General features: G+C 31.1%; 1 protein-coding gene across 3 annotated transcripts in view; it reads left to right on the plus strand.

The window, feature by feature from the left end:
• The window catches only part of LOC115886266 (serine/threonine-protein kinase Genghis Khan), a 94,730-nt gene that overhangs the window by 52,877 nt on the left and 16,870 nt on the right, over positions 1 to 24,983 (plus strand). For all 3 annotated transcript variants that reach the window (XR_004050865.1, XM_030905358.1, XM_030905359.1), the window contains 6 exons: positions 12,899 to 13,101; positions 13,158 to 13,359; positions 13,423 to 13,515; positions 13,570 to 13,763; positions 18,571 to 18,808; positions 18,875 to 18,984. Coding sequence is in view for 2 of the 3 variants with exons in the window: in XM_030905358.1 (XP_030761218.1) it covers positions 12,899 to 13,101; positions 13,158 to 13,359; positions 13,423 to 13,515; positions 13,570 to 13,763; positions 18,571 to 18,808; positions 18,875 to 18,984 (1,040 nt within the window). In the remaining variant the exon portion in view is untranslated. The remainder of the gene's footprint in view (positions 1 to 12,898; positions 13,102 to 13,157; positions 13,360 to 13,422; positions 13,516 to 13,569; positions 13,764 to 18,570; positions 18,809 to 18,874; positions 18,985 to 24,983) is intronic.

Below are 24,983 nucleotides of genomic sequence, written 5' to 3' on the forward strand. Positions count from 1 at the left end.
AATAGTCGAAAAATCACTAGTTGGCGAATTTGAAGAAGCATAATTTTAAGCCATTTAAATATTCCGAATACCAAGAATTATTGGACACCTATTAACTAGTACCTAATTTTGTAAATTGTTTAGTGTTTAATAATTAGATTTTCTTTTGAAACAGTGTGTTTACTTATCTACGAAATATATTTGATTTTTATAAGATGTTTGTATGTTTACAGTGTACTTTTTGTAACTTTTCATAGAGAATATTACAGTTGAGGGTTGGAACCTTTGGTGTTAAACAGCAAAATAAAAACACTAAATCACCACAATACACCAAAACACTTTTACTTTTACACTGGACGCGCGTTTCGCTAACCATGTTAGCATCATCAGCAGATGATTATAAACTGTATCAGTAACTCAGTTTATAATCATCTGCTGATGATGCTAACATGGTTAGCGAAACGCGCGTCCAGTGTAAAAGTAAAAGTGTTTTGGTGTATTGTGGTGATTTAGTGTTTTTATTTTGATAGAGAATATTACTGAGCATATTTTTGACAGATTGTAGAAGAAAATCATAATAGATTTGTCATATTGTGACATAACTTCTGATTGTTATGTGTGTTTTATCAGGATATATTTTTACCGCATTATTTTAAATTTTCGCCTAATTTAGTATTTTTGTATCTCTCATAACAACCATTCAAAATGAACAATTTGCTTCATTTTAAGGAGTTCTTTAAAAAGTTTCAAATACATTTTTCTGTAAAATAAAGTGGGAGAAATTTATTCATAATGTTTAACATTTACATGGGATTTCCTATGTCCAGGTCGGCGGTGTAACACATGGTAGTTCTACCCCAGAAACACGTATATTCTTTTTGTTAAAAATCTTATAATTTGCTTGTAATTTTTCCGCAAATTTAATCAAACACTTTAATGCTATAACCTCCTTAAATTTTTGAAGGTATATCCTGCAATGCTTCCACCTATTACATAACCTTCATTGTGTAAATTGGTATGTTTATAAATTAATAGTAATTTTGTGGCAACGCATGGCGTCAAATAAGGCTGAAAGACAACTTGTTGACGGTTGCTTGGCAGGAGTTCTCAAAATAATTCTTAAGTTAAATAACTCGCAACTTCATACATTTTAAAATTGGGAAATAGAAAATATATACAGGGTGGTCCGAACTGTATTCCGGAAACTTCGGCAGCATATTCTGCAGATTGAAATAAGTAAAAAAGTCCATATAAATGTATGTCCTAAAATGCTTAGTTTCGGACATACATGGTGTAGAAGTTTCATTTTTATTTCGATTTTTTCCAAATAATTTATGAAGTAACAGTAATATTTGGATGGAAATTGGTGTCTGGGAGTTTTTTGACACGAGAAATTTGATTTTCATGTCAATATGACTCCTACTTGTAGAGGGCACCATCTACATATGTTTTAACTGGTTTGAAGAGTAATAACTTTTTGGCCATACCTGTATAAAACTATTGAGTAAAAAAATATACATTTACAACTTTTTTTACATAAAAAAGGTCTTTTGGTAAAAATCGCTACGAGTAATGGTTCTCGAGATATTTGGAATTGAAATTATCAATACCTGTCATCATTGACATAAATTAAACATGTTGACTAAAGAGTTATTAGACTGAAACCATAAATTTGAATTTGTCTTCTGCCAAAAGTTCAACAGAAACTGTTTAATCATCATTTTTTAGCAGAAAAATTTAGGATTAATTTAAAAAAATAAAAATTTATTATTTCAGTCAAATAACTATACTCAACGTGTGCTTATTTTTTGTCAATAATGACATGTATTGACTATTTCCATTCTAAATATCTTGAGAATGGTTGCTCGTAGCGATTTTTACCAAGACACATTTTTTACGTAAAAAGTCATGGAAATGTATATTTTTTTAGTCAGTAATTTTATACAGGTATGGACAAAAAGTTATTACTCTTCAAAATAGTCAAAACGCATGTAGATGGCGCCCCCTACAAATAGGACTCGTTTTGACATCAAAATTAAATTTTTCGTGTCACAAAACTCCCAGACACCCATTTTTATCCAAATATTGACGTTACTTCAGAAATTATTTAGAAAAAATCGAAATAATAATGAAACTTCTACACCCTGTATCTCCGAAACAAAGTATTTTAGGATACTCATTTTTACGAACTGTTTTACCTATTTTTATCTACAGAATATGCTCCCGAAGTTTCCGAAATACAGTTCGGACCACCCTGTATATATCCAGATCTATTACCCCTTAAAATATTTGCATTTATTTAAGGGATATGTTATTACAGTTGGGGGTTGGAACTTTTGGTGTTATAACAGCCTAATAAAATACTAATTCACCACAGTACACCAAAACACGTCATCTGCTGATGATGCTAACATGGTTAGTGAATCGTGGATCCAGTGCAAAAGTAAATGTGTTTTAGTGTATCGTGGTGAATTAGTGTTTTATTTTGCTAAGGGATATGTTTATATAAAGTCGTTATAAACGGTTATCAAATTTTAATAAAAAAAAGTTGTAAACCAATAATTAGTATTTAATTAGTTAATTAATTCCATAAAAGTTTAATTTTATTGTAATGAGTATTTCCTCATGGATCCCCAAGGAAGATGGACACAATATGTCTTTAAAGCCGGAGTGATTAACCCCCCTCCCATTCATTCTACAATTCCTAATGAATGGTATAACATGACAAAAGAATAGACTTTTTTATACATATTATTTTTTTCTCTTTTATGCATATTTTTTGAATATAGTAAAACCTATACACATTTTTTTCTAGTTTTGGGCTTGAATACTCAGAGTAAAGAAATCGTTAGCAGATTGAAAATGTTGAAATTATTATCTGCGCTTTAAGAATTTATGTGATGCTCTTCTTAGCAGTAAGAATATCAGCTCTTGTGTATATTAGCACTCTCAGGCGGCGTTGTAGTAATTGCTTTTATGTATATACACAGTCGGATCGTGGTTGAAGCAGTTGCCTTTGGTCATCGGTATCACCTCTTGCTTCTGGGGCATTATGTTAATCTACATGAGGCTCTACGGTTGACAAAGCCAAGTATTAACCGGAATTTAAAGTAAAAATCCAGCTTTGCTTATCAAACGTATCATGAAATTACACTCTGTGCCAAAATATTTTTGTAATTTATGTATATCGGAAAAAAGTCTGTTTGATCTTGTCATAGAATTTTAAAATTATTATATGTGGCAAAAAATTATCTACCTTAATTTACTAGTTTCGAATCCTTAGACAACAACAAAGGTAGCTGCAGTTTTACTAATGTACATAATATATAATTCTTCTAAATTTTTACTTGCTTTAAATTTTATTTTAGCAATTCTTATTGCTAAATACTATTTTCTTGCATTTGTCTTCATCGTTTTAGAATATATTTAAATACTTATTGCTTCTTAATTATCAAAAGTATTTCCAAATTGCATACTAGAAGTTATAAAATATAAATCTATTATATGTATACGCCTTTAAGTAAAACAGTATATTTTCATTCAAACTGTACGTGATTAAAATCATATACAGGGTGGTCCGAACTGTATTCCGGAAACTTCGGGAGCATATTCTGCAGATAAAAATAAGTAAAAAAGTTCGTATAAATGTATGTCCTAAAATACTTTGTTTCAGAGATACAGGGTGTAGAAGTTTCATTTTTATTTTGATTTTTTCTAAATAATTTCTGAAGTAACGTCAATATTTGGATAAAAATTGGTGTCTGGGAGTTTTGTGACACGAGAAATTTGATTTTGATGTCAGAATGACTCCTATTTGTAGGGGGCGCCAGCTACATGCGTTTGGACCTTTGAATAAGAAGACTAAGGAAGGAGCATATAAAAAATCTTAGGTACACCGCGATGGGCCTCAAATATGGCTGACTTTAATTCCGGTTTATCAGTGTCGTTCTAATTTTATTTAAAAAATGTAAAACTATGATGTAGGGTAGACGTGGGGTAGACTCAATAATTTGTTGTTTTATTTTACGTTGTGAATAAATGTTGGTAGTTATTAAAATTGTTTTAAAAATATATAATTCTAATAAAAATAGATAAGTTATAATAAGTATTTATTAACACAAACATCCGATACGCTACTGAAGCAGGTAAGTCAAATTAACGTATCTAAATTCTTTGACATCTAATCTTTGACAAGTAATAAATAAAAGCTAAAATGCAAGAACAATATATAATTTAGTTAATTTAAGTGAATTTCATAAATGATCGGTTTACTACACGTATGTATATTATATAGTCACTTACTAGCGAAAAGTTGTTCCATTATTTCACTCAATTTTTGCCGAGATCTACCGCACGCTACACAACCAACTATTTTAGAGTCTTTTTCGATAAATCGCGATAGTGTCACTGTTAATTTAAGTTCTGCCACAATTTCCATCTAGATTTACTACCTTTATATAACTATCAGTAGTAGAATAAATAATAAATAACATAAAATCAGCTCCGTAAAGACTGATAAATCCACAAAATTTCAAATCAAATTCAAATGTGTCAAATGAATCGTCAAACAGAACTGTCAAGGATCCCCACCCTAGAGAGCTTTTATGGTGCCTTTTCCGCCCACCATGCATGAATACATGGATAGCATTATGCTCCTTCCTTAGTCTTCTTATTCAAAGGTTTGGACTGTTTTGAAGGGTAATAACTTTTCGTCCGTACCTGTATAAAACTAATGACTAAAAAAATATACATTTCCATGATTTTTTACGTAAAAAATGTCTCTTGGTAAAAATCGCCACGAGCAACCGTTCTCAAGATATTTAGAATGGAAATAGTCAATACATGTCATTATTGACAAAAAATAAGCACACGTTGAGTATAGTTATTTGACTGAAATAATAAATTTTTATTTCTTTAAATTAATCATAATTTTTTTCTGCGAAAAAATTATGATTAAACAGTTTCTGTTAAACTTTTGGCATACAAAAATTCAAATTTATGGTTTCAGTCTAATAACTATTTAGTCAACATGTTTAATTTATGTCAATGATGACAGGTATTGATAATTTCATGGACGAAAAGTTATTACTCTTCAAACCAGTTAAATATGTAGGTGGCGCCCTCTACAAGTAGGAGTCATATTGACATAAAAATCAAATTTCTCATGTCAAAAAACTCCCAGACACCAATTTTCATCCAAATATTGATGTTACTTCATAAATTATTTGAAAAAATCGAAATAAAAATGAAACTTCTACACCCTGTATCTCCGAAACTAATCATTTCAGGACATACATTTATACGGACTTTTTTTACTTATTTTAATCTGCAGAATATGCCGCCGAAGTTTCCGGAATACAGTTCGGACCACCCTGTATATACGTATATTTTTTTAATTACATAATAGATATCCTTTCGCAAGAGTTATCATTTGTAATAGTCTGTTTAAACTTAGTGATTTTATAATACTTATTTATACTTTAAAGGATTTCGAAATATTAAAATAAGTAAATATATTTTGATTTTCATCATCAATTAATAATATGGAAAGCTGCTATTTTTTCTGTTGTAAACGTGTGTTTACAGGTTAAAACTTTCAAGTGTGAGATAAAAAGATATTTTTTATAAGTGAAACTAATAGCATCATAGCTTATTTAATTTTAGAATCCAATCAGTTCTATCAAACCATTTATTTTTCTTACTTAAAACTAATAAATATTAATGGTTCATTAAATATTAATTAATTAATATATTTTTTCTACAGAATATCTAAGAGAACGTATTGAAATATTTTTTGCGATGTACGTTATAACGAGAAATTGCCTTTTGCATTTGAATTATTTTACATCACATTTTAAGGCACACATTTGTTATGATTTTCTTTTTGTTGGTTATTATATTGTTATGTTTGTTTGGAATTTTAATAAATTAATTTTCGAAAATATGTATTTTCTTTTTGTATATTTATAATATAATATGTCATATGTGTCATATCATCTGAAATGCAAATGGTATTAATTAAAAAAATATAAACTAAAATATTTGCATATTGCAGTTGATAGATTTTATGTTGAACTACGAGTTGAATTCGTTTTATGCCAAATGAGACCAATAAGGTTTCACACATCTTTCCGACGTACAGGACACATTCACTCAACGTGGATTGATAGATCTGGCATGGTATTATTTCAAAAAAGTTTATATAGAGCACGCCAGCAATGTCGTAAGAATTAGTTTTTTATTTCCTGTTTTCGAAAAAAAGTAAAAGTAGTGGCGTTGATTGAGGAAATAAGTAGATGCGCAACCTTACGGGCGATTTCGTTGCACAAAACATGTCCGATATGTAGTTGTCCGAGATTTAGTTAAGCTCTGCGCCGCTGCGCGCTGATAGTCGTTTACAACACAGCGGATAAAGAATGCTGCACCGTAATATATTCGTAGTTCTGCTTTTCGTCTACAGAGTGAGTGGTTTCCGGAGACAGTGTTGCCAGAACTTCGGATTAATCCATAGATTTACGGATTTGTTAACACGAATAACTTGAATACATAAACGCGGATTTTTCATCTAAAGATATTTTCGTCAAACGTATGACAGATATTACACATTTTAATATGGCAACACTGTCGCTTTCAGTTCCACACCGTCTTCGAAATGCCTTCGCTGGCCGAATTAGAGAAATAAGTGTTTTATGCGTTGGCCGCAGAACGATTTGTGGCTCCACCGTACAGCACTTGAGACGTAAGGGGAAATCAAATCAGCCTTGTCATGAATTCGTCCATTAGGTTGCGTATCTTCCCAATTCTTTCAATCAACGGTGACAGTGGCAAATTACAAATTAATGATAGCTTATGTCCTTTTTTACAATATATTCGAGCTTACCAAGGTTGGCTACAGGCGCGAATGGGCCGGCAAAAATGGTTGTTTCGGTATAGATGGACCTATGAACTAAATTTTTTTAGACGATCTGAGAATGTGTGAATCAGGATTTTTCTAAATGCAATACGAATTATCGATGAAGTTCAGAAGGATCTGAAAGTAAAGCCATATTATATATGATTCTGATACTATACAGATAATAACTAAAATTAGGATCTAGCTATTTTAAAATTATATTATTTTAAAGCTTTTTAGTCTAAGAGTGTATCTAAATTTCGAATCATAAAAAGATTACTGTTACAATTACCGTTTTATTGTATGCAAATATTAATATAAAAATATCCGTATAAAAATTAAAATGGAACTATTTTTTTAAAATGCTTTGTTGGATGTCATATAAAAATTAAATGTGCCACGAATCATGTAAAACGAATTATCATTTCATGCAGCTAATGTAGGAGTTTCAACGTTCATAAAACGTCATGTGTCCAAGGGTTAGTTTCTCGCTTTGTTTTTAGCTCGCTTGATGAAGTAATGTTTTGCTATTGATCATTCACATATTATTTTGAAAAAATATTTTGCAAACAAGGTGTCCAGGTTAAAATGCACTCAGAGATTTTATTTAATATAAGAGATACAAGGTGGACGGTAGACGTGTTTCCGTACTAACTCTACTGGATGTCTCAAATGCGAAGGTGACCTTTGGGATCGCGGTTAGAACAAGGGATGTGACAAAGATTACATTAGAAGAATGTGTAATTAAGAGCTCAGTCAACTACAAAATTGAGAAAATCTCAAATTGTACTAAAGATTCATAAAACGTATAATTTGGAGAACAAAATGTTAAAAAAAACATTTTTAATTTTCTTGACTTTGATGAAATTCTTTAGTACACGGGGTGTCAAAAAAATAGTGTGTCTAACTTCGTTGGGTACTTCTACAGATAAAAATAAAACCAAAAATTCCTATGAACACATGCCCTAAAATGCTTCCCGAGGAAGTTACAGCCCTCGAAAGGGTAAGGCTCTATACCGTATGCGTCTCAAAAGTGGCTCATCCTTATAACTTTTTTATTTTTTCAGATAAAAAAACGAGATTTGGTAAGTTAGTAAATGACACAAATTAGGATTGATTGACGTATTCAATTGTTTTTGGTCACTTCCCGTTTCATCGGAAATGACTACAACTTTTGATTTTTAAATGACATCCTAGGTATTTTTTTACTTTATTCGATTGAAAATAACACTCTGATTAGAATGACATATCATATGTCAACTTTTTACACTTTCGCATATGGTTTATTTGAAATTGTAACATGCGGTTCGTAACGACAATTTAACTCGAGTGTGTTCAAATTATTCGTAAAAATGGTTTTTCCAAATATGCTAATGAGCCACCCTTTTTCCATTTGAAACAATTGAGATATGTTTAAAAATACGATTTGGGCAAATCTTTAACCGACCAGGACAAGACACGAAAAACATTAGTCGATCAAATCTATTTTTCCAAGGTTTTATTAAAAATTATTGTTTTTAACTCAGCCATGGCACTCTAGATTAATTTTAAAATACAATTTTTTAAGCGAAAATGTCAAAAGTTGACATGTGATATGTCATTCTACTCAGAGTGTCATTTTCTATCGAATAAAGTAAAGATATACCGAGGGTGCCATTTAAAAATCAAAAGAAAGTTGAAGTCATTTCCGGTGAAACAGGAAGTGACCAAAAACAATTGAATACATCAATCATTTCTAATTTATGTCATATACTAACATACCAAATCTCGTTTTTTATCTAAAAACAATAAAAATTTATAGGGTTGAGCCACTTTTGAGATGCACCCGGTATAGTGGTATAAAAACGATATGAAAATTGATACAAGGATCAAAATTTTGCATTGAATGCAAATATCCCTCATGTAGTAATATATAACAGAATGAAGACAATACTTCATATTCTGAATATGACAACTTTTAAATTAACAATTTAATGTACCTATAAATAATTTTGAACTACCTATTGTCTATATTTATTTTAACTTACACAACATTTCGGTCAGATATATCAGATATGACCATTGTCAAGTGGTAAACTCGTGAATAAAGAAAACTGATTTTACAAGAATAGTATTGTTTAAATTAATTTGTACCAAAACGTGAAACATTATTCTTGTGTCAGCTTCCTCGTGGTTGCTTATCAAATGTTTAGCTCTTTTGTTTAGCTATTTCAAGAAGTTATTTTCACAGGCACTTATTTTTTCATATTTTTTTTTATTGTTTTGCTGGGGTGCTTTTTAAAATACATATTATTTTACATTTTTAGTATATAATTTTTATACCAACTTATTTTTTGAACGCGTCGTTATTTTAAATACACCCACTGGTACGAAAAACGGTCACCTTAAAATTTTCATGTATTTTAAAGTTTTATATATATTGTGTTTCAGGGGACCGATTTTGATGATGTTTTCAGCAATTTGTAGCTAAATTATTTGACTTTTTAGTTTCTCTTTTTAAATTAAAAATTAGAGTTGCTATCTGTCAATTGTTCGAGGGAAAACAAAATGTTGATATTTTGGAGAAAGTTTGAATTACACTGTGGAGTATGTCTACAAAGAAAGGAATTTAAGAATTATTTTTTTCATATAGGTGTATATTTTCTCTATAGTTTGTTTTTTGATTTATCTAAATAGCTTTATTTTTTTTTGGAGATATTCACTTTTGAAGAAGACGCTAACATTTTTTTTGTATTTGTTACGTTAAAATCATACTTTGCTTTTGATCCTAGTCAACAGACCTATAAAATACTGATTATGATTTATGTAATGTAACTGTCTTTGAAAAATCATGTTATTATTGTCTGTTGGGTAGTTACTCTAGCCAACCCTAGCAGATATGGTTTTAAGTCCTAAAGTTGATCTCTACCACGATCAATAATTAAAGCAATAGCCGATACATCAGAACCATCCCTACTAGAGTAAACGTCAATAAATAATAATGACTTTTCAATGGCAGCGATGTTACAAAAACAATAAACACTAATTTATAAGTGCGTTAATGAGGACCCAAAATCAATGCTAAAATTGCTGTAAATTGATACTGTTTTATTTAAAAGCGAATATCTCCAACAAAAATAAAGCTATTGAGACGAACCAATAAGCAAACTATCGAGAAAATACGTATCTAGACGATAACATTATTTTTAAATTTCTTGCTTTGTTAACATATCCCACAGGGTGTTTCAATCTTGTTTCAACCAAAATATCACCATTTCGTTTTCCCTCATATAATTGACAGATGGAAACTTTTATTTTTAATTTAAAGATTTTAATTAAGAGGTACTAAAAAGTCAAATAATTTAGCTACAAATACTTAAAAAATCATCAAAATCGGCACACTAGAACAAAATATATTAAACTTTAAAATACATCAAAATTTTAATTTGTCCGTGTTTTTCGTGTGAGTGTATTTGAAGTACTTTTCAATTCAAATGATATTATTTATAATTCAGCAATAATATGGCACTTAATATTTATTAAATAACAATAAACTTGTAATAGTAGCAAAATTGTATACAGTGTAATAAATATTAGGTAAAATTATAATGAAAGCAGATTTTTTATTAAATAATGAAAAGCAGATTTTTTATTTATAGTGAAGTAAAATACTAAAAGATATAATATAGTAAAAATAAATTAAAATTAGTTTTAATAAAATTTATTCCGATTATTATTCTGCCTAGAACAATAATTATTTTGACTGTGGATCTTTGAATCTCTTATATATTTGTGTGCTTATTGATGACACCTTGTTAATTCTTACGCTTTTTTAATAGAAAAGTTAATTCTCATTTTTTTTCAAAATTTTTGTGATAGATCCTGTTCAGCTTTAGTGTATTTCCCACTAGTTACTGCTTGGAGTGCTAATATATTGTATTGTCTGATATTTTAACTAATTATGGAATTTTGAGATGCTATATAATATTATAATAGTTGCCATTTTAAAATGCGAATGCGTTTGTTAATAAAGGGTATTTCAAAAAAATATATATATATTATGTACTATACTGGGTGTTTTTGAAACCCCCTATAACTTTTTTTTTATTTTTTAGATAAAAAACGAGATTTGGTATGTTGGTATATGACATAAATGAGGCTTGATTGACGTATTCAATTACTTTCGTTCACTCTTGTTTACACCGGAAACAACTTTTTTGATCTTTAAAGGTGCTCGCGCACTTAGCCGAAGCGTCGCGAGACGAAGCGTCATTTAACTGATGTCCGCGCACTGGGGCGATGCGTGGCGTCTCGAACGACGCGACGCAAATTTTATTTATTTCATGATTTGAACGCAGTACGTTGTCTAGTGTAGTAGATGAGGAGTTCGTCAGAAGAGTACCTTTTTGTACTAAGTTTAATTGCCACTATGGAAGAAGAAGATAAAAACAAGAAAAAATGCTGGGTTCATAATATAAATCAAAAGTGAGATACCTAGGGTGAATTTCATCATTTGTTTAATGATCTTAGACAAGATAAAAAGAAGTTTGCCGCAACTTTAGCGCCTCTTCCTACCAAATAACGCAAGATCTGGGATATGAGACAAGAATCAAGAAATATTTGAATCTTCTCGCCGCCTATCGCCGCGCATTGATGCGAAGCTTCAAGAGAAACGACTTCTAGTTGGTCCGAAGAGAATTCGCGCGTCGACCGACGCGCCGCCGTAGTGCGCGGGCTGCCATTAACTTAAATGTAAATTTGTCGGGCGAAAAATCTACGATTTTCATCGCGCCGCTGCCGTTCTCGACGCTTCGGCTAAGTGCGCGAGCACCTTAAATGGTACTCTCGGTATTTTTATACTTTTGACAGGCGCTTCTTTGTTTTTAATAAACATAACATAAGTAAAATTTAAAAACAAAAAAATAATCATATACAGAAAGTTTGAGGCGCTTTGGCTTTAAAATTAAAAGAAGAGAAATTGCCAGAGGACTTTTTTGGAGAAATGAATCCTCAACAAAGGTATAGACATTATTTCACATATGACATGTCATTCTAGTCAGAATGTCATTTTATATCAAATAAAGTAAAAAATACCAAATACCAATTTATTAAGAATCAAAAGATGTAGTCATTTCCGAAGCAACAGGAAGTAACGGAAACTAATTGAATACGTCAATCAATCTCGATTTAGGTCATATACTAACATACCAAATTTGGTTCGCAAATTTCGAAAAATAAAAAAGTTTTAGGGGCGAGCCACTTTTGAAAACCTCCCGGTATAACACGATATTTGTCTATGGAACTTTTATTATATCAATGAAATTACTGCAATTTTGAACAGTATCAATATTATCTAGCTGGAATAACGATTTATAAATGTATCAATGAATGTAACTATGTGGTTCCAATTTTCTTTCTGCATCAAATGCATCATATGTATGCTACAGATAATTCTAGGTTTCAGTTATTCTTTGAACAAAAACTTATTATCAAACTTATGGTTTAATTTCAAAGTTTTGGACTTAACTTTGTTATTATTATTATGGCTTCTTTTATTTACTAAATTCAACTGAATTATGTAAAGACCTGTTTTTGTAAAGAATAAAGTTTTTTAATGCCCAATTGAATATAAATATTCAATTGTAATAATTTCGTAACATATATTTTTTTACTAATATCCTATTGTTATTATTTTAAAATCATACACATTTGTTTATATTGTGTAACTGTTGTTGAAATAGTATTTTGAATTGAGTTTATCCTTTTCGGAGTACTAAATGTTTTGTTGTTGTTGCTTTGTTAAACTTGTCAAATGCCCAATTACAGTAAACCGTAATGTTATTACAAGTTATTTGTTTCAAAGCATGAAATATATTTTTTTGAGAACTATTTAGATAATAAATTTATGATTGTTAATTAGTAGATCAGTTAAGTAGTAAAGTTTATATTTTTTCTAAGTGCAAACTTTTTTTTTTCTCTTCAACATATAACTTGTAATTTAGCATGAAAACATTACTAGAGCATCAGAAAATATATTTTTTTTTTTAGTTTTGGAGCGTCCTTCATCGCAGATGTCTTATTTAGAACAATTTCTTAAGGAGACGAATTCTCAATCTCAGAATGTGTATGACAACGTGTCTGCTCACCAAATTTATCAAGGGACGTCAATAGAGTCAGAGGAAGGCGATATCGAAGACAATAGGGCACCTAGTATAGTTAGTTCTAAAAGTAATTTATCTGAACTCAGTATGGTAAAAAAGTTTCTTGTCAAATACTATAGAGATTTTATTAATAATTATTATTATAGCGTGAATCTCAATCGCCAATGAAACACAAGGCTCACCAATTTTTGGTCAGAACATTTTCTAGTCCAACAAAATGTAGTCATTGTACATCTTTAATGGTGGGATTAATGAGACAGGGAATGGTTTGTGAAATTTGTGGATTTACTTGTCATACTGCATGTTGTCCACATGTACCAGCAGTATGTCCTGTACCGCCTGATCAAAGTAAGTAAAAAAATAACTAATTTTTTCCATATCGTTCTGTTTAATTTTAATTAATATTTTCAGCCAAAAGACCTCTTGGGATTGATCCAACGAGAGGTATTGGAACAGCCTACGAAGGATACGTTAAAGTTCCCAAACAAGGAGGCGTTAAAAAAGGTTTGTGCAATGTCTTAGTGTTTTTATAAACAAACATTTTTTTTTAATTTGTAGGTTGGGTGCGTCAATTTGTGGTGGTCTGTGATTTCAAGTTGTTCTTATATGATATATCAGCGGATCGCAATGCCTTACCCAGTGTTCATGTAGCTCAGATTCTGGATATGAGAGATCCACAATTTAGTGTCAGTAGTGTTAGGGATTCTGATGTAATTCATGCTAATAAAAAGGATATTCCATGCATTTTTAAGGTAAATATGCAAATTAATGTGTCTATACATTTTTGTTATTACTATCTCAGGCAAACAAATAGAATAAAAAGGATAGTTTTTGCGATAGATAATTTTTTTCATACAATTATAAAAGTTAATATCAACTAGTTGAGTGCGAATATTTTGTTAAAATTGTTGTAAATGGAACGAAGAGTGCACGTTTAAAAGGAAAAAGTGTGTATTCTTTCTGAAAACACTAATCGTTAACATTCAAATCTATTCAGTAAATATAACTTTTAGAAAATATACAGGGTTTCCCAATATTCCATGGATATAGAACTGCTACTTATTTTTGGAATCAACCTATCATAATAAGTCCATTGGACATTTCTGATTTCTCCATCCATTTCTATATTCTTCAGTCCATCACAATTTACCTCTATACAAAAGCGTTTCGTTTGTCCGCTAGAGGGCATCAAACCACATTTTTTCAGATATTTTAAGAACCGTTATTCCGATTTGAATGAGATGTCTATGTTTTACTACGTGCTTTAACATTTGAATTTCACAAAAATCAAAAAAAAGTACGGGGAGAGTTAAAACTACCCCCACCCCTACATATATTTTAGTATAAATACCGTATGATCGAATAAAAACGGCGTCCAGTTGGCTGGGAAATGACGATCGATGACATTTCCCATATAAATTTACATATAAAATGACAGCGATCTTCATTTCATAGCCATCGTTGACGCCGTTTTTTCTCGATCATACGGTATTTTCCAACTCAACCGACAACGGATTTTTTTTTCGTAAAATGGTCTGTCTGTTATTTACTACATTTTTTGTTTCTAGTAAAAAAACGCCGCCATAAGTTTAGTAAAATACTTTTTGAGGAAAAAAAATATTTTTCCGAAGCTGACTTCATTATCAAACTATTGACTATATTATGCTCTTAATAATCTAGTTGGCGAAAATATGGAATTTTATGATAGTATCACAAATTATATTTCACAATAAGCTTAAAAAAATCATTTCATAAAAAGCTAAAAATAATTATTAAATTTTAAATTAATTAACATTCAGGTTTATTTTTGATTGGTGCCCTCTAACGGACAAACGAAGCACTTTTGTATAAAGGTAAGTTATGTGCAATTAACTTATTTTGATTCAAAAAATACGTAGTAGTTCTATGTCCACAGAATATTGGAAGTCCCTGTATATTTTGTAGGTCTGCTTTGGAAAAATAAATTCTCCAATTGTTTTTTTCTCAAGAACTATGTGATGTGGCGTTTTTTGTGTGACAACAGACAAAAAATGTAGTAAATACTAGAGGGGTCATTTTACGAAAAGAAAATCTGTCATCGGTAGAGTTGGAAAATATTTATACTAAAATTTATGTAGGGGTGGGGGTAGTTTTAACCCTTACCGTAGTTTTTCTTGATCTTTGTGCAAGTCAAATGTTAAAGCACTTAGCAAAACATAGACACTCAAAATCTCATTCAAATTGGAATAACGGGTCTTAAAATATCTGAATGTGTTTATTTTTTAAAGTTTGATGCTCTCTAGCGGACAAACGAAGCACTTTTGTATAGAGATAAATTGTGTCCATTGGGCTTATTTTGATTCCAAAAATACGTAGTAATTCTTTGTCCACGGAATATTGGTACACCATGTATTTGTACCTGGGCATTTTTGTCGGTTTTTAATAAATGAAATATGACAGATAGTTCAACAGAAATTATCGTCATTTCAAAGGCAAATGAAGCGCCGTTATTTTTTTGACCGTGTCATATTGTATATACACAGTGGCGTGCAGTGTAAATCAAAGAAGGGGCGGCATAAATTGACAAAATAATATCACAGCTTAAGTAAAAAACAGCTCAGTGTAGCGTGCCGCTTTGATCTTTTTATGCTCGGATTTGCGATTCGAAAGAGGGAGAACACTAGAGCGGAGAGCTCTCTCGCCACAACCAATAGTTGCGTAAGCGGCAGTCAGCCAAGAGATGTATTAAGATGTGCTAGAACATAATTTAGATACACGTTTTTTAAATTGTTAACTTTAAATAAATATGCATTCTCAAAGAAATACATTTAAAAAACAAATTAATTAATTTATTTCTAGAAATAACAGCAAAATGAAATAGGTACATTGATTACTTATAGTTATTTACGAAGGTTTCCAAATTAGGAGCTTTCGGTTTTTGTTTGCTACATTTAAGTTCTTATTAATATTCTTTAAGGTATTAATAAATTAACTTTTGCGTATAATTTTAACAAAAAATACATTATAGGAAAATTTTGACAAGGATGGTTGAATTTAATTGTCTGAAATAATTTAACGAATTTACATAATATATTTTCATTTAAGGAAAGTTCTTCAAAATTGTTCTGATAAATTTTATAAAAAATTTTTTTTAAAAACAAGTTTTTATTTAAATACACTAAAAAGAATAAAATAAACTTTTTCTTTAAAACTTTTATTATGAACTTATAACGTCATTACACAATTTTAATATTAATATATAAAACCTTGCCGCGAGATTTGGGTGTACAGTTGCACTCATAAAAATCTGGTACGACAACTTTATCTTGTAATTCCTGGTCTAGTGGTCTATCATAACACAAACTTTGAAAATAAGACAGGGTAGACACAGGTTTTAGTTAATTTACTTGTTTATCGATGTAGAGAAATCTCGCGACAAGCTTGTATATAATATTAAAATTGTGTAATGGCGTTATAAGTTCATAATAAAAGTTTTAAAGAAAAAGTTTATTTTATTCTTTTTAGTGTATTTAAATTGAAATAAAAGCTTGTTTTTAAAAAAGTTTTTTTAAAATTTATTTTCTACTTTTTAGTTATGCTGGTTTCTCAGTGCCACACATTTAAACTCAATTTTTTCTTAAATAACTTTCTATGGGCATCCTAATAATATGTATATCGATTTTCATTAAAAAAGGAAAACTTAAAAAAAACGACAGCTGTCAAATTTGACAGTTCAAATGTGAGACAAATAAAATGAAAACCGACTATGGGGTAGGGGGCATCCAATATATCGATTTTTATCAAAATCGGACAAATTTGAAATTTTGTTGACAGCTGTCAAGTTTGACAGCTCAAAATTTTTTTCTTTCATTTTAGCCCATGGCCATCATAGATTTTTATTCAAATCGGACAACTTTGAAATTTTTTTGACAGCTGTGAAATTTGACAGCTCAAAATTTTTTTCTTTCATTTTCGCCCATGGCCGTCCTATATATCAATTTTTATCAAAATCGGACAACTTTGAAATTTTTTTGACAGCTGTCAAATTTGACAGCTCAAAATTTTTTTCTTTCATTTTAGCCCATGGCCATCCTATATACCATCAATTTTTATGAAAATCGGTTGACTTTGAAATTTTGACATGTCATTAAACTGTCATTTTTTCAAGATGACCGTCCATATAGTTTTTTCATATGTATATACCCACAATATATCTATATATATAATTTTAGCCCGATCCATTCATAAATAGAATTTTAAAAAATCAAAAGCTTCAAAAATGCCGCCATTTTGACAGCTGTCAAAAATTCGGGTCATGCCTTGCAAAAAATGTATTGTCATCGGGTCTGAACCTACATGCCAAATTTCAATCTCCTACAATAAAAGGAAGTGGTTCTAATTTAGCTTACAAGATTTGCACCGCAAAAACATACATACATACATACATAGATAGTTACATACAAAGCTTATAAAAATAGCCTCCAATGAGGACACTAAATAAAAAAATGGTCACTTGGCATTAGCAAGCCTCCAAATAAGTGGTCTTTATCGTTTTGAAAAGCTCTAAAGTGTGAATACTTTTGAATTGAACATTAATTTTGAATTGAATTGAAATTTAAACAGACTATATTTTAAATTATTTCCATAATTATTTGTGTAACCAGCAGCCCCACATCCCGGAAAACCTTTTCCCATTCCAACAATAACAATAAAATTGAAATAAAAGCACAAATACCTATGGTTAAATATAAGAAAAAATCGAATTAAAATCTTCCGTAATACGGCCGTCACCGGTGGAGGTTATGCATCGACTGAATGAGGCTGACTGTCGCTCGCTTAATTTAGGAGTGGGGCGTTTTAAATTCGAGCGTGGGAAAAACTGGCGAGTGTCCAAGCTATATTATTCTGTAAGCTGTGATAATATAATAAAAATAGCATAAGTAATTAATATATCTTTTTTACTATAACTTGGAGGAACGACGCCAAGGGTATTTCGTTACCTAATGGCATATTACTTCCTTATTCTATCTCTTTCTTACAGATAGCCTTCTAATCATTGCGGTGTGCGGAGTCCGTGGAAGATTCGCAAAGGCCTTTATCGTCCCATTAAAGACAATATAAAGTAAATCAATCCGCCTTCGCGTAAATTATATCGAGTGCCTTTATGGTAAATTTTATATGGCAATTACGAGATATAGCTTGATTTTCATGTGTCCGTTATCTGTTGATATGATGCATGGTCCGGCGCGGCGCTCTGATAGGTCATAGCTTTTTCGCGTCACTTTTCATTCGTACATATTTTCAAATTCAACCAATAAAATTAATATCGTATCATAGTATTGTCGGATAACGGATGCATAATAAATATATTTTAGGTAATCTCTAGAATAAAAATAAGATAAAAATTGCTTATCGCGAATATTTGTTGTATTAGTAATAAGTTATAATTAATGATATGAAAGAAAAAAGATATTGTCTCTGGTCGGCAAAGCCTTTTTGCTTACATTATATGCACGCCACTGTATATACATATTATAATATATCACTATTTTTTTATTAACTTTATCTGACATATTTTAGATAACAACGTCATTAATGGAACCACCTGGTCCAAGAAATGCAATGTTAATGTTAGCAGATTCCGAAGCGGAGAAGAATAAATGGGTAGTTGCTTTAGCTGAATTACATAGAATTATGAAAAGAAACAATTTACCTAATACCATAGTGCTTTTAGCTAGAGAATTAATAGATAACTCTCTAACATTGTTGAAAAATACTCTAAGTGCTGCCATTATTGATCCAGATAGAATTGTATTAGGTAAAATTATATACAGAGTTAACATTTATTTTTTTATATTTATTGTATATTTTATCATATATGCAGGAACTGAAGAAGGGCTGTATTGTATAGATTTAGACAGAAGTGAGATAGCTCGAATAGGTGAAGCAAAGAAAATTTTTCAAATAGAATATATAGTAGAAGAGCATTTATTGGTAAGTACTTAGGTGATTTTGAGGTTATTGTACCTATTGGGTAAAAGTAATCGGTTTCTGGACTATTGTTTCTTTCACGTCTTATATGTTATATTTGTAATGTAAAGTCTGTGCAACAAGACTTACAAGATAGTGACAGTTGTTTGTCATTTTAATTTACAATTAACAATTTAAAACAAAACAAAAATTTACAATTTATTATCAATTAATTTGTTGTAATATTCCCTAACTCTGTGGACAGACTTTATGTGGTAGTTTTTGTTAGTAATAATTAATTGGAGATTTTCAATTTTTTTTTATTGGAACAGTTCGCACCAAATGGGGAAATAAATTATAGTTATTCAAAAACTTTGTGTAAAATTCAGCACTCCCAATGACATACAAAATCGTATTAATGTATGTCATAGGGCAACTGTCATGCTGAAAAATTAAAAAGAATCCTTTAAACGTACATAAAGTGAGGTTATGTGATCGAAAAAAGTAAAATAGAAACGTTATTTAGAATTTGAATTCGCATCAAACTATTCTTTATAAAATACAGGGGCTTTCAAAAAAGAGGAATTTTTTATTTTTCGTCCTACTTCCAAAAAAACGTATTTTTTCCTAAAATTATATAAAACAAAGTAAATCCAGCAAAACATCATAAAAAGATATTTTTTTCGTTTCCCTCCCGTAAATACTAAAAACCACAAACTAACTTAAACAGATGCGACACCTTATGGGAAATTTTGTGTTCAAAAAGACCTATGTTCGGAAGTGCGACGACAGAGCGGCGATACTGTCGATGAAGGCAAAATATTCGGCCAAACAAACAGCCGTGGTGACTTCAAATCGTTCCCGCACACCCCCTTCTCTAAGCTTCCATTTCTTTCGTTCTTTCTCGCATTTAACCTTGCCTTTGATACACCGCGCCGTCTCGTCTAGCCGTCGCAGCCGCCGTACGATTATAAAGTCAAAGCGAGATTGCCAGCTTGAACTTTTTTTATGTGAGAATTAAATGTTATATGTACTTGTATTAGCGCTTTCTCCTGGATAATAATAAATAACTATAATTACATGATGTTAGGAAATATCAGCTAATATTTATTTGTTAAGTATGAGAAATTTACAAACTTTAACAATGGGTTAAAATCAATACATATGTTTAAAGAAAATGACGATATCTTTAAAATGAAAAATGATATAAAATATCAGAAATATAAAATTCTTAAAGAATAGGATCTTTGTTGTCAGCTTGCCGTTTGTATTTAGCTGTACTTCCAGCTGTTAATTTCAAATATTAAACTAAAGTCTATCTACTATTAGCCAGCTTAAATTATCTTTAATTATTGTTATATCCTGCTTGTTAATAGTTTTATGCACTACTATCATTTTATTTGATATTTTAAATTGATTTAAAATTTAGCAGCTGATCTTTATATAGCAAATAGGTACTTTTATGATACAGACACGGCATATTGTTTGCATGTGCCGTGATACCGATATAGTTTATACAAATTGGTAAGTAGAATTGGCAACAGTGTCCTAGAAAAAAGAATATGGGAATCTAAGATGGGAATATTGAAGGTTTTCACTTTTCAGAGGATTTTTAAGTCAGTTTCTTCAGTTGTTTCACATGGATATTACATACATCATTATTATTAGTTGTTTCCGATTTTAATTTTCTGTTGGTTTTTGTTGGTTTACATTTAGTTAGTTCACGGTGTTCTTAGTATTGTTTTAGTTAATTCAGCTATTCAGTTTAAGTTTCTTGTTTTGATTTTATTTAAAATGCTTTTAAAAAAATGTGCTTTCAATGGATGAGAAAACATTTCACTAAAAACTGAAGAAGATACATTTTTTAGATTTTCTAGGACTAAATTATATCAAAAACTGTGGGTGTTTTTTTCCGAAAATACCTAGATTTTCTAATACGAAAAAAGCGAATTTAAATAGACATACAGTTCGATCAAATAATCGACTTATTAACTACATAAACTTTGTAAAAATGTTATACTTCTAACTTCTATGCTAGGTAGTAATAAATTTTCATGCCAACTTTCACCCCTATATCATCCCCGAGATGAGGAATTTTCAAAAATCGTTTCTTCTACTCTATACTATTGCTTCCCAATTATACTTAAGCATATTTGGCCAAATTTTAATTCATAAATCTTATGTACTTCAAAACCACATAGTAGTAACGAATTTTCATAAAATTTTGCCCTTAATTTTACCCCGTTAGGAAATGAGTTTCGAGAAAACGCTTCGTAAGTATGCCACACCGAAATATTAACGAATATTTGCAATCATTTTTTCCCTTATTTTAAGGGATGGATTTTTTTATTGAATCCCTAGAAAAACCTTTATTGTGTAATGTTTTGAATGAACAGGTTTTTATTTTATGTTTTGCTTTATAATTGTTCAGCCCTAATTTTACCCTCCTCGGGGATGAATTTTCATAGTCGCCCCTCATATAGCCATTGCGTTACTTAATAAACCTTTTGAAATTATTAATAACAAAATTATTGTATATTCTTAGGACGAGATTTTTACAAATTTTTATATAAATTTCCACCACTAATTTCACCTCTTTAGGGGATGAATTTACCTTTGTGCAAAATATTAAACTCCCAGAACCAATTTTTACGGGATGTTTGTACCGACTTTTTCCCTTTTTGGGAGATGAAATTTAGGGATAATTATAATAATTATAGTTCGTTCCAATGGAGCTGAGAGCACAGAGCGCCTATAATAAACGGAAAACGGAGGTCGAGTGTGTCAACAAATTTTATCTCTTATTTATGTTTTACAAATGTATTTAGACTAAGAAGAAAGAAATTGTGACCCAGACCACACTGTAATCGGAAGTATATGTATAGGAAGTGACTCCGCTGCCGGCGCCGGGTTCCACAATTTGGGAGCACAGATGCCGGCTCCGAAAATAAAAATGTCAACTTACCCCAGAGACTAACCAACGCTAAACAAATGTAAATTAGTAAAAACCAAACCAACCCCACCAAATAGCAAACCTATCCAATGCAATCAACACCACCAAATAACCAACTTAACCAACGCAACTAATTCCACCAAATAATCAATCTAACCCTACCAAAAAGAGTGAAACCAACGCAATCCGTATTTTGATTGCTATTAAATATTTACAGTTTTTTTTTAAATAAAAACAGCAGTAAAAAAATAAAAAAATTCTGGTTTGGCGTGAGATTTGAACCACGGACCTCTCGTTCACGAAGTGATGGCCTCAGTCTCAGTAACGGAGCCACAGCTACTCTCGCAAAATTGGCTATATATAGCCAGGCGTTACTTTCCGCCGTTCTTTCAGCCGTCAATGGAACCGGAGCCGGCAACCATTAAGGGAACCGGCGCCAGCAGCGGAGTCACTTTCTAATAATTATATAGTTAGAAATTATATAATATAAAATAAGAAATACATAAAAATACCTAATAGTAAAAAACCTTTTTTTAAAATGTATTAATATCTTTTAGTTATTATTAATTACTAGCGTGTACCCGCGACTTCGTTCGTGTCGAATGAATTATTTGTAATGGTGATGATAAAGCAAAGCAAGAATTTCCATTAACATACAAACTGGATAAAATGTTGTCACATTTATGTCCTGAGCCTGAGAAAAAACAATATGGCGATATTATTATATAACTTGGTAATATTTGACGGGTAGTTTCATCTCGTTGAAATTTGACTTTCGAAAAATCTGTTTGCCAAAAATAATTTTTTTACGTCAAGCAGTTAAGCAGAATCGTAGTTAATCAATTACCCAACTTTTTGGAACACCCTGTATAATTTTATTAAAAAAATTCAAAATATGTAAAAAACTAAATAAATTATGCGTGTCCAAGCGTTTCCAAACCAAACCAAAACAAATATTGTAACATTTGAGGGGCATTTTCACCCTCTTGGAATCGAGAAACCCCACCTTATCGAATCTCTACACCCCACAGTCAATCCGTTTGCCAAAAATCATCAGCTTTAAACGTCAAGCAGTTTAAGCAGAATCGTGATTACTCAATGGTCATATTTTATGAAACACCCTGTATAAATTTTTAAAAAATCTTAAAATATGTAAAACAACAAAATAAAATATACGTTTTTAAGAGCTTTTCCGAAAATCTCATCGGTTTTTAAATAAAAAATATTCTAATATTTGAGGGGTGGTTTCACACCCTTAGAATTCGAGTTTCGAAAAATCCCTTCTTATCGAACCTCTACACCCTAATGTCAATCCGTTTTCCAAAAATCAGCTTTTTACGTCAAGCGCTTTAAGCAGGATCGTGATTAATCAATGACCAGATTTTTCGAAACACCCTGTATACATTTTTAAAAAATCTTAAATTATGTAAAAAAACAAAATAAAATATACGTGTTTAAGCGTTTTTTCGGAAACTTGACCGTTTTTTAAATAAAAAATATTGTAATATTTGAGGGATGGTTTCACCCCCTTGGAACTAGAATTTCGAAAAATCTCTTCTTATCGAACCTCTATACCCTAGAATCAACCTGTATGCCAAAATTGAGCTTCTTAGGTTGAGTGGTTTGAGCAGGATCGTGATTAATCAGCGAGTCGGTCACTTAAGAATTTTATATGTTAGTAGGTATAGATTGTGAATGTATCAAAAATTGAAAAAAAAACGAATGAAATTAAAATCATCTCTATTTGATTCCGAACTACAAAATTCCCTCTCTATTTTCTACACAAAGGAGGCGTGGCTTCTTAGTAAACAAATGGAGGTTACTTTGCTGGTCCGCTGTAAAATTCGCCTATATGACAAATCCAACGGAAAAATTTGCCTGGCGCATTCGCCAAAATGTAATTTTCACATTTGCATTGTTTGTCGCATCTGTTTAGGTTAGTCTGTGTAAAAACTTAACATCTTGTTATTCTCATATATAGAGTGTCCACGGATTGTCTTACGAGGGGAAACACTATTTATGAACATTTTGTGAAAAATGCATTGTTTATAAAAAAAAATTACTTGCTCTAAAATGGTTAATCCTATATTTCTACATTTTCCATATACGTTTAAATAAAATATACGACGGCCTCCCCATAAGAGCAATGAGAAGATTTACGTCCCAGTATTGAAGGACAGGAAATCGAGTCGAATGGTTTCTAGGCATAAGTTTATCCTTGTTTAGTCAAACCTCCAACAACACAAGGATAGACTTATGTAGGAAATGCATTGAAATTCTGTAGCCATCCTTCAATATCGGGACAGGAATTTAAGCGGTACCCTCCGTATATTTTATTTTAAACGTATTTGACATTTTCAAATTTCCATATCGTTTTAGAGAACAATAAAAAAATGAAAATACTGTTGAATTTTTTCGTAAATAAGTCGTAAAAATCAAAACGAGTTTCTATGGTAATGCCATTTAGTTTTCATTTCTTGATATAGTCTGTCATTTTAATTCACAAGCAAATTGTATTTTCTGTGATTTTTTGCGTGTCTGTCGAGGTCTTCCCTGAGTCGTTGGACAGACCATAAATTTGTATTCCCTAAAAGTAGGTCCCAGTGGGACCCTCCACTAGGCCTGTTCCAAACACCGGAACACCGTTTTAACACCAGTGTTGGTCTGACACCGGTGGTCAAATATAGACTATCCGGTGTTCCGGTGTCGACACCGGTGTTGATACCGACACCGGTGTTGGTCTTGAGACCGGTGTTCATCTCAATACCGGTTTTGACTACGACACCGGTTTTGATATTGACACCGGTGTTTTGTAAACGGGTTAAAACAAAACATAAATAAAAATTCGTAGGTGTAAAATAAACTAAAAAAAAAACATTAAAAAACTAAAAAACAAACAAAGGGCACCATCGACGATCGACATCGACACCGGTGTTGATCTCGACACCGGTGTTCATCGCGATACCGGTGTTGAGATAAACACCGGTGTCGAGGTAAACACCGGTGTTGAGATAAACACCGGTGTCAAGATAAACACCGGTGTTGTAGATGAACACCGGTGTCGAGATAA

Source organism: Sitophilus oryzae, unplaced genomic scaffold (genome assembly GCF_002938485.1).
Source record: "Sitophilus oryzae breed Bouriz unplaced genomic scaffold, Soryzae_2.0 scaffold_476_pilon_pilon, whole genome shotgun sequence".
Classification (NCBI taxonomy): Eukaryota; Metazoa; Arthropoda; class Insecta; order Coleoptera; family Curculionidae; genus Sitophilus; species Sitophilus oryzae.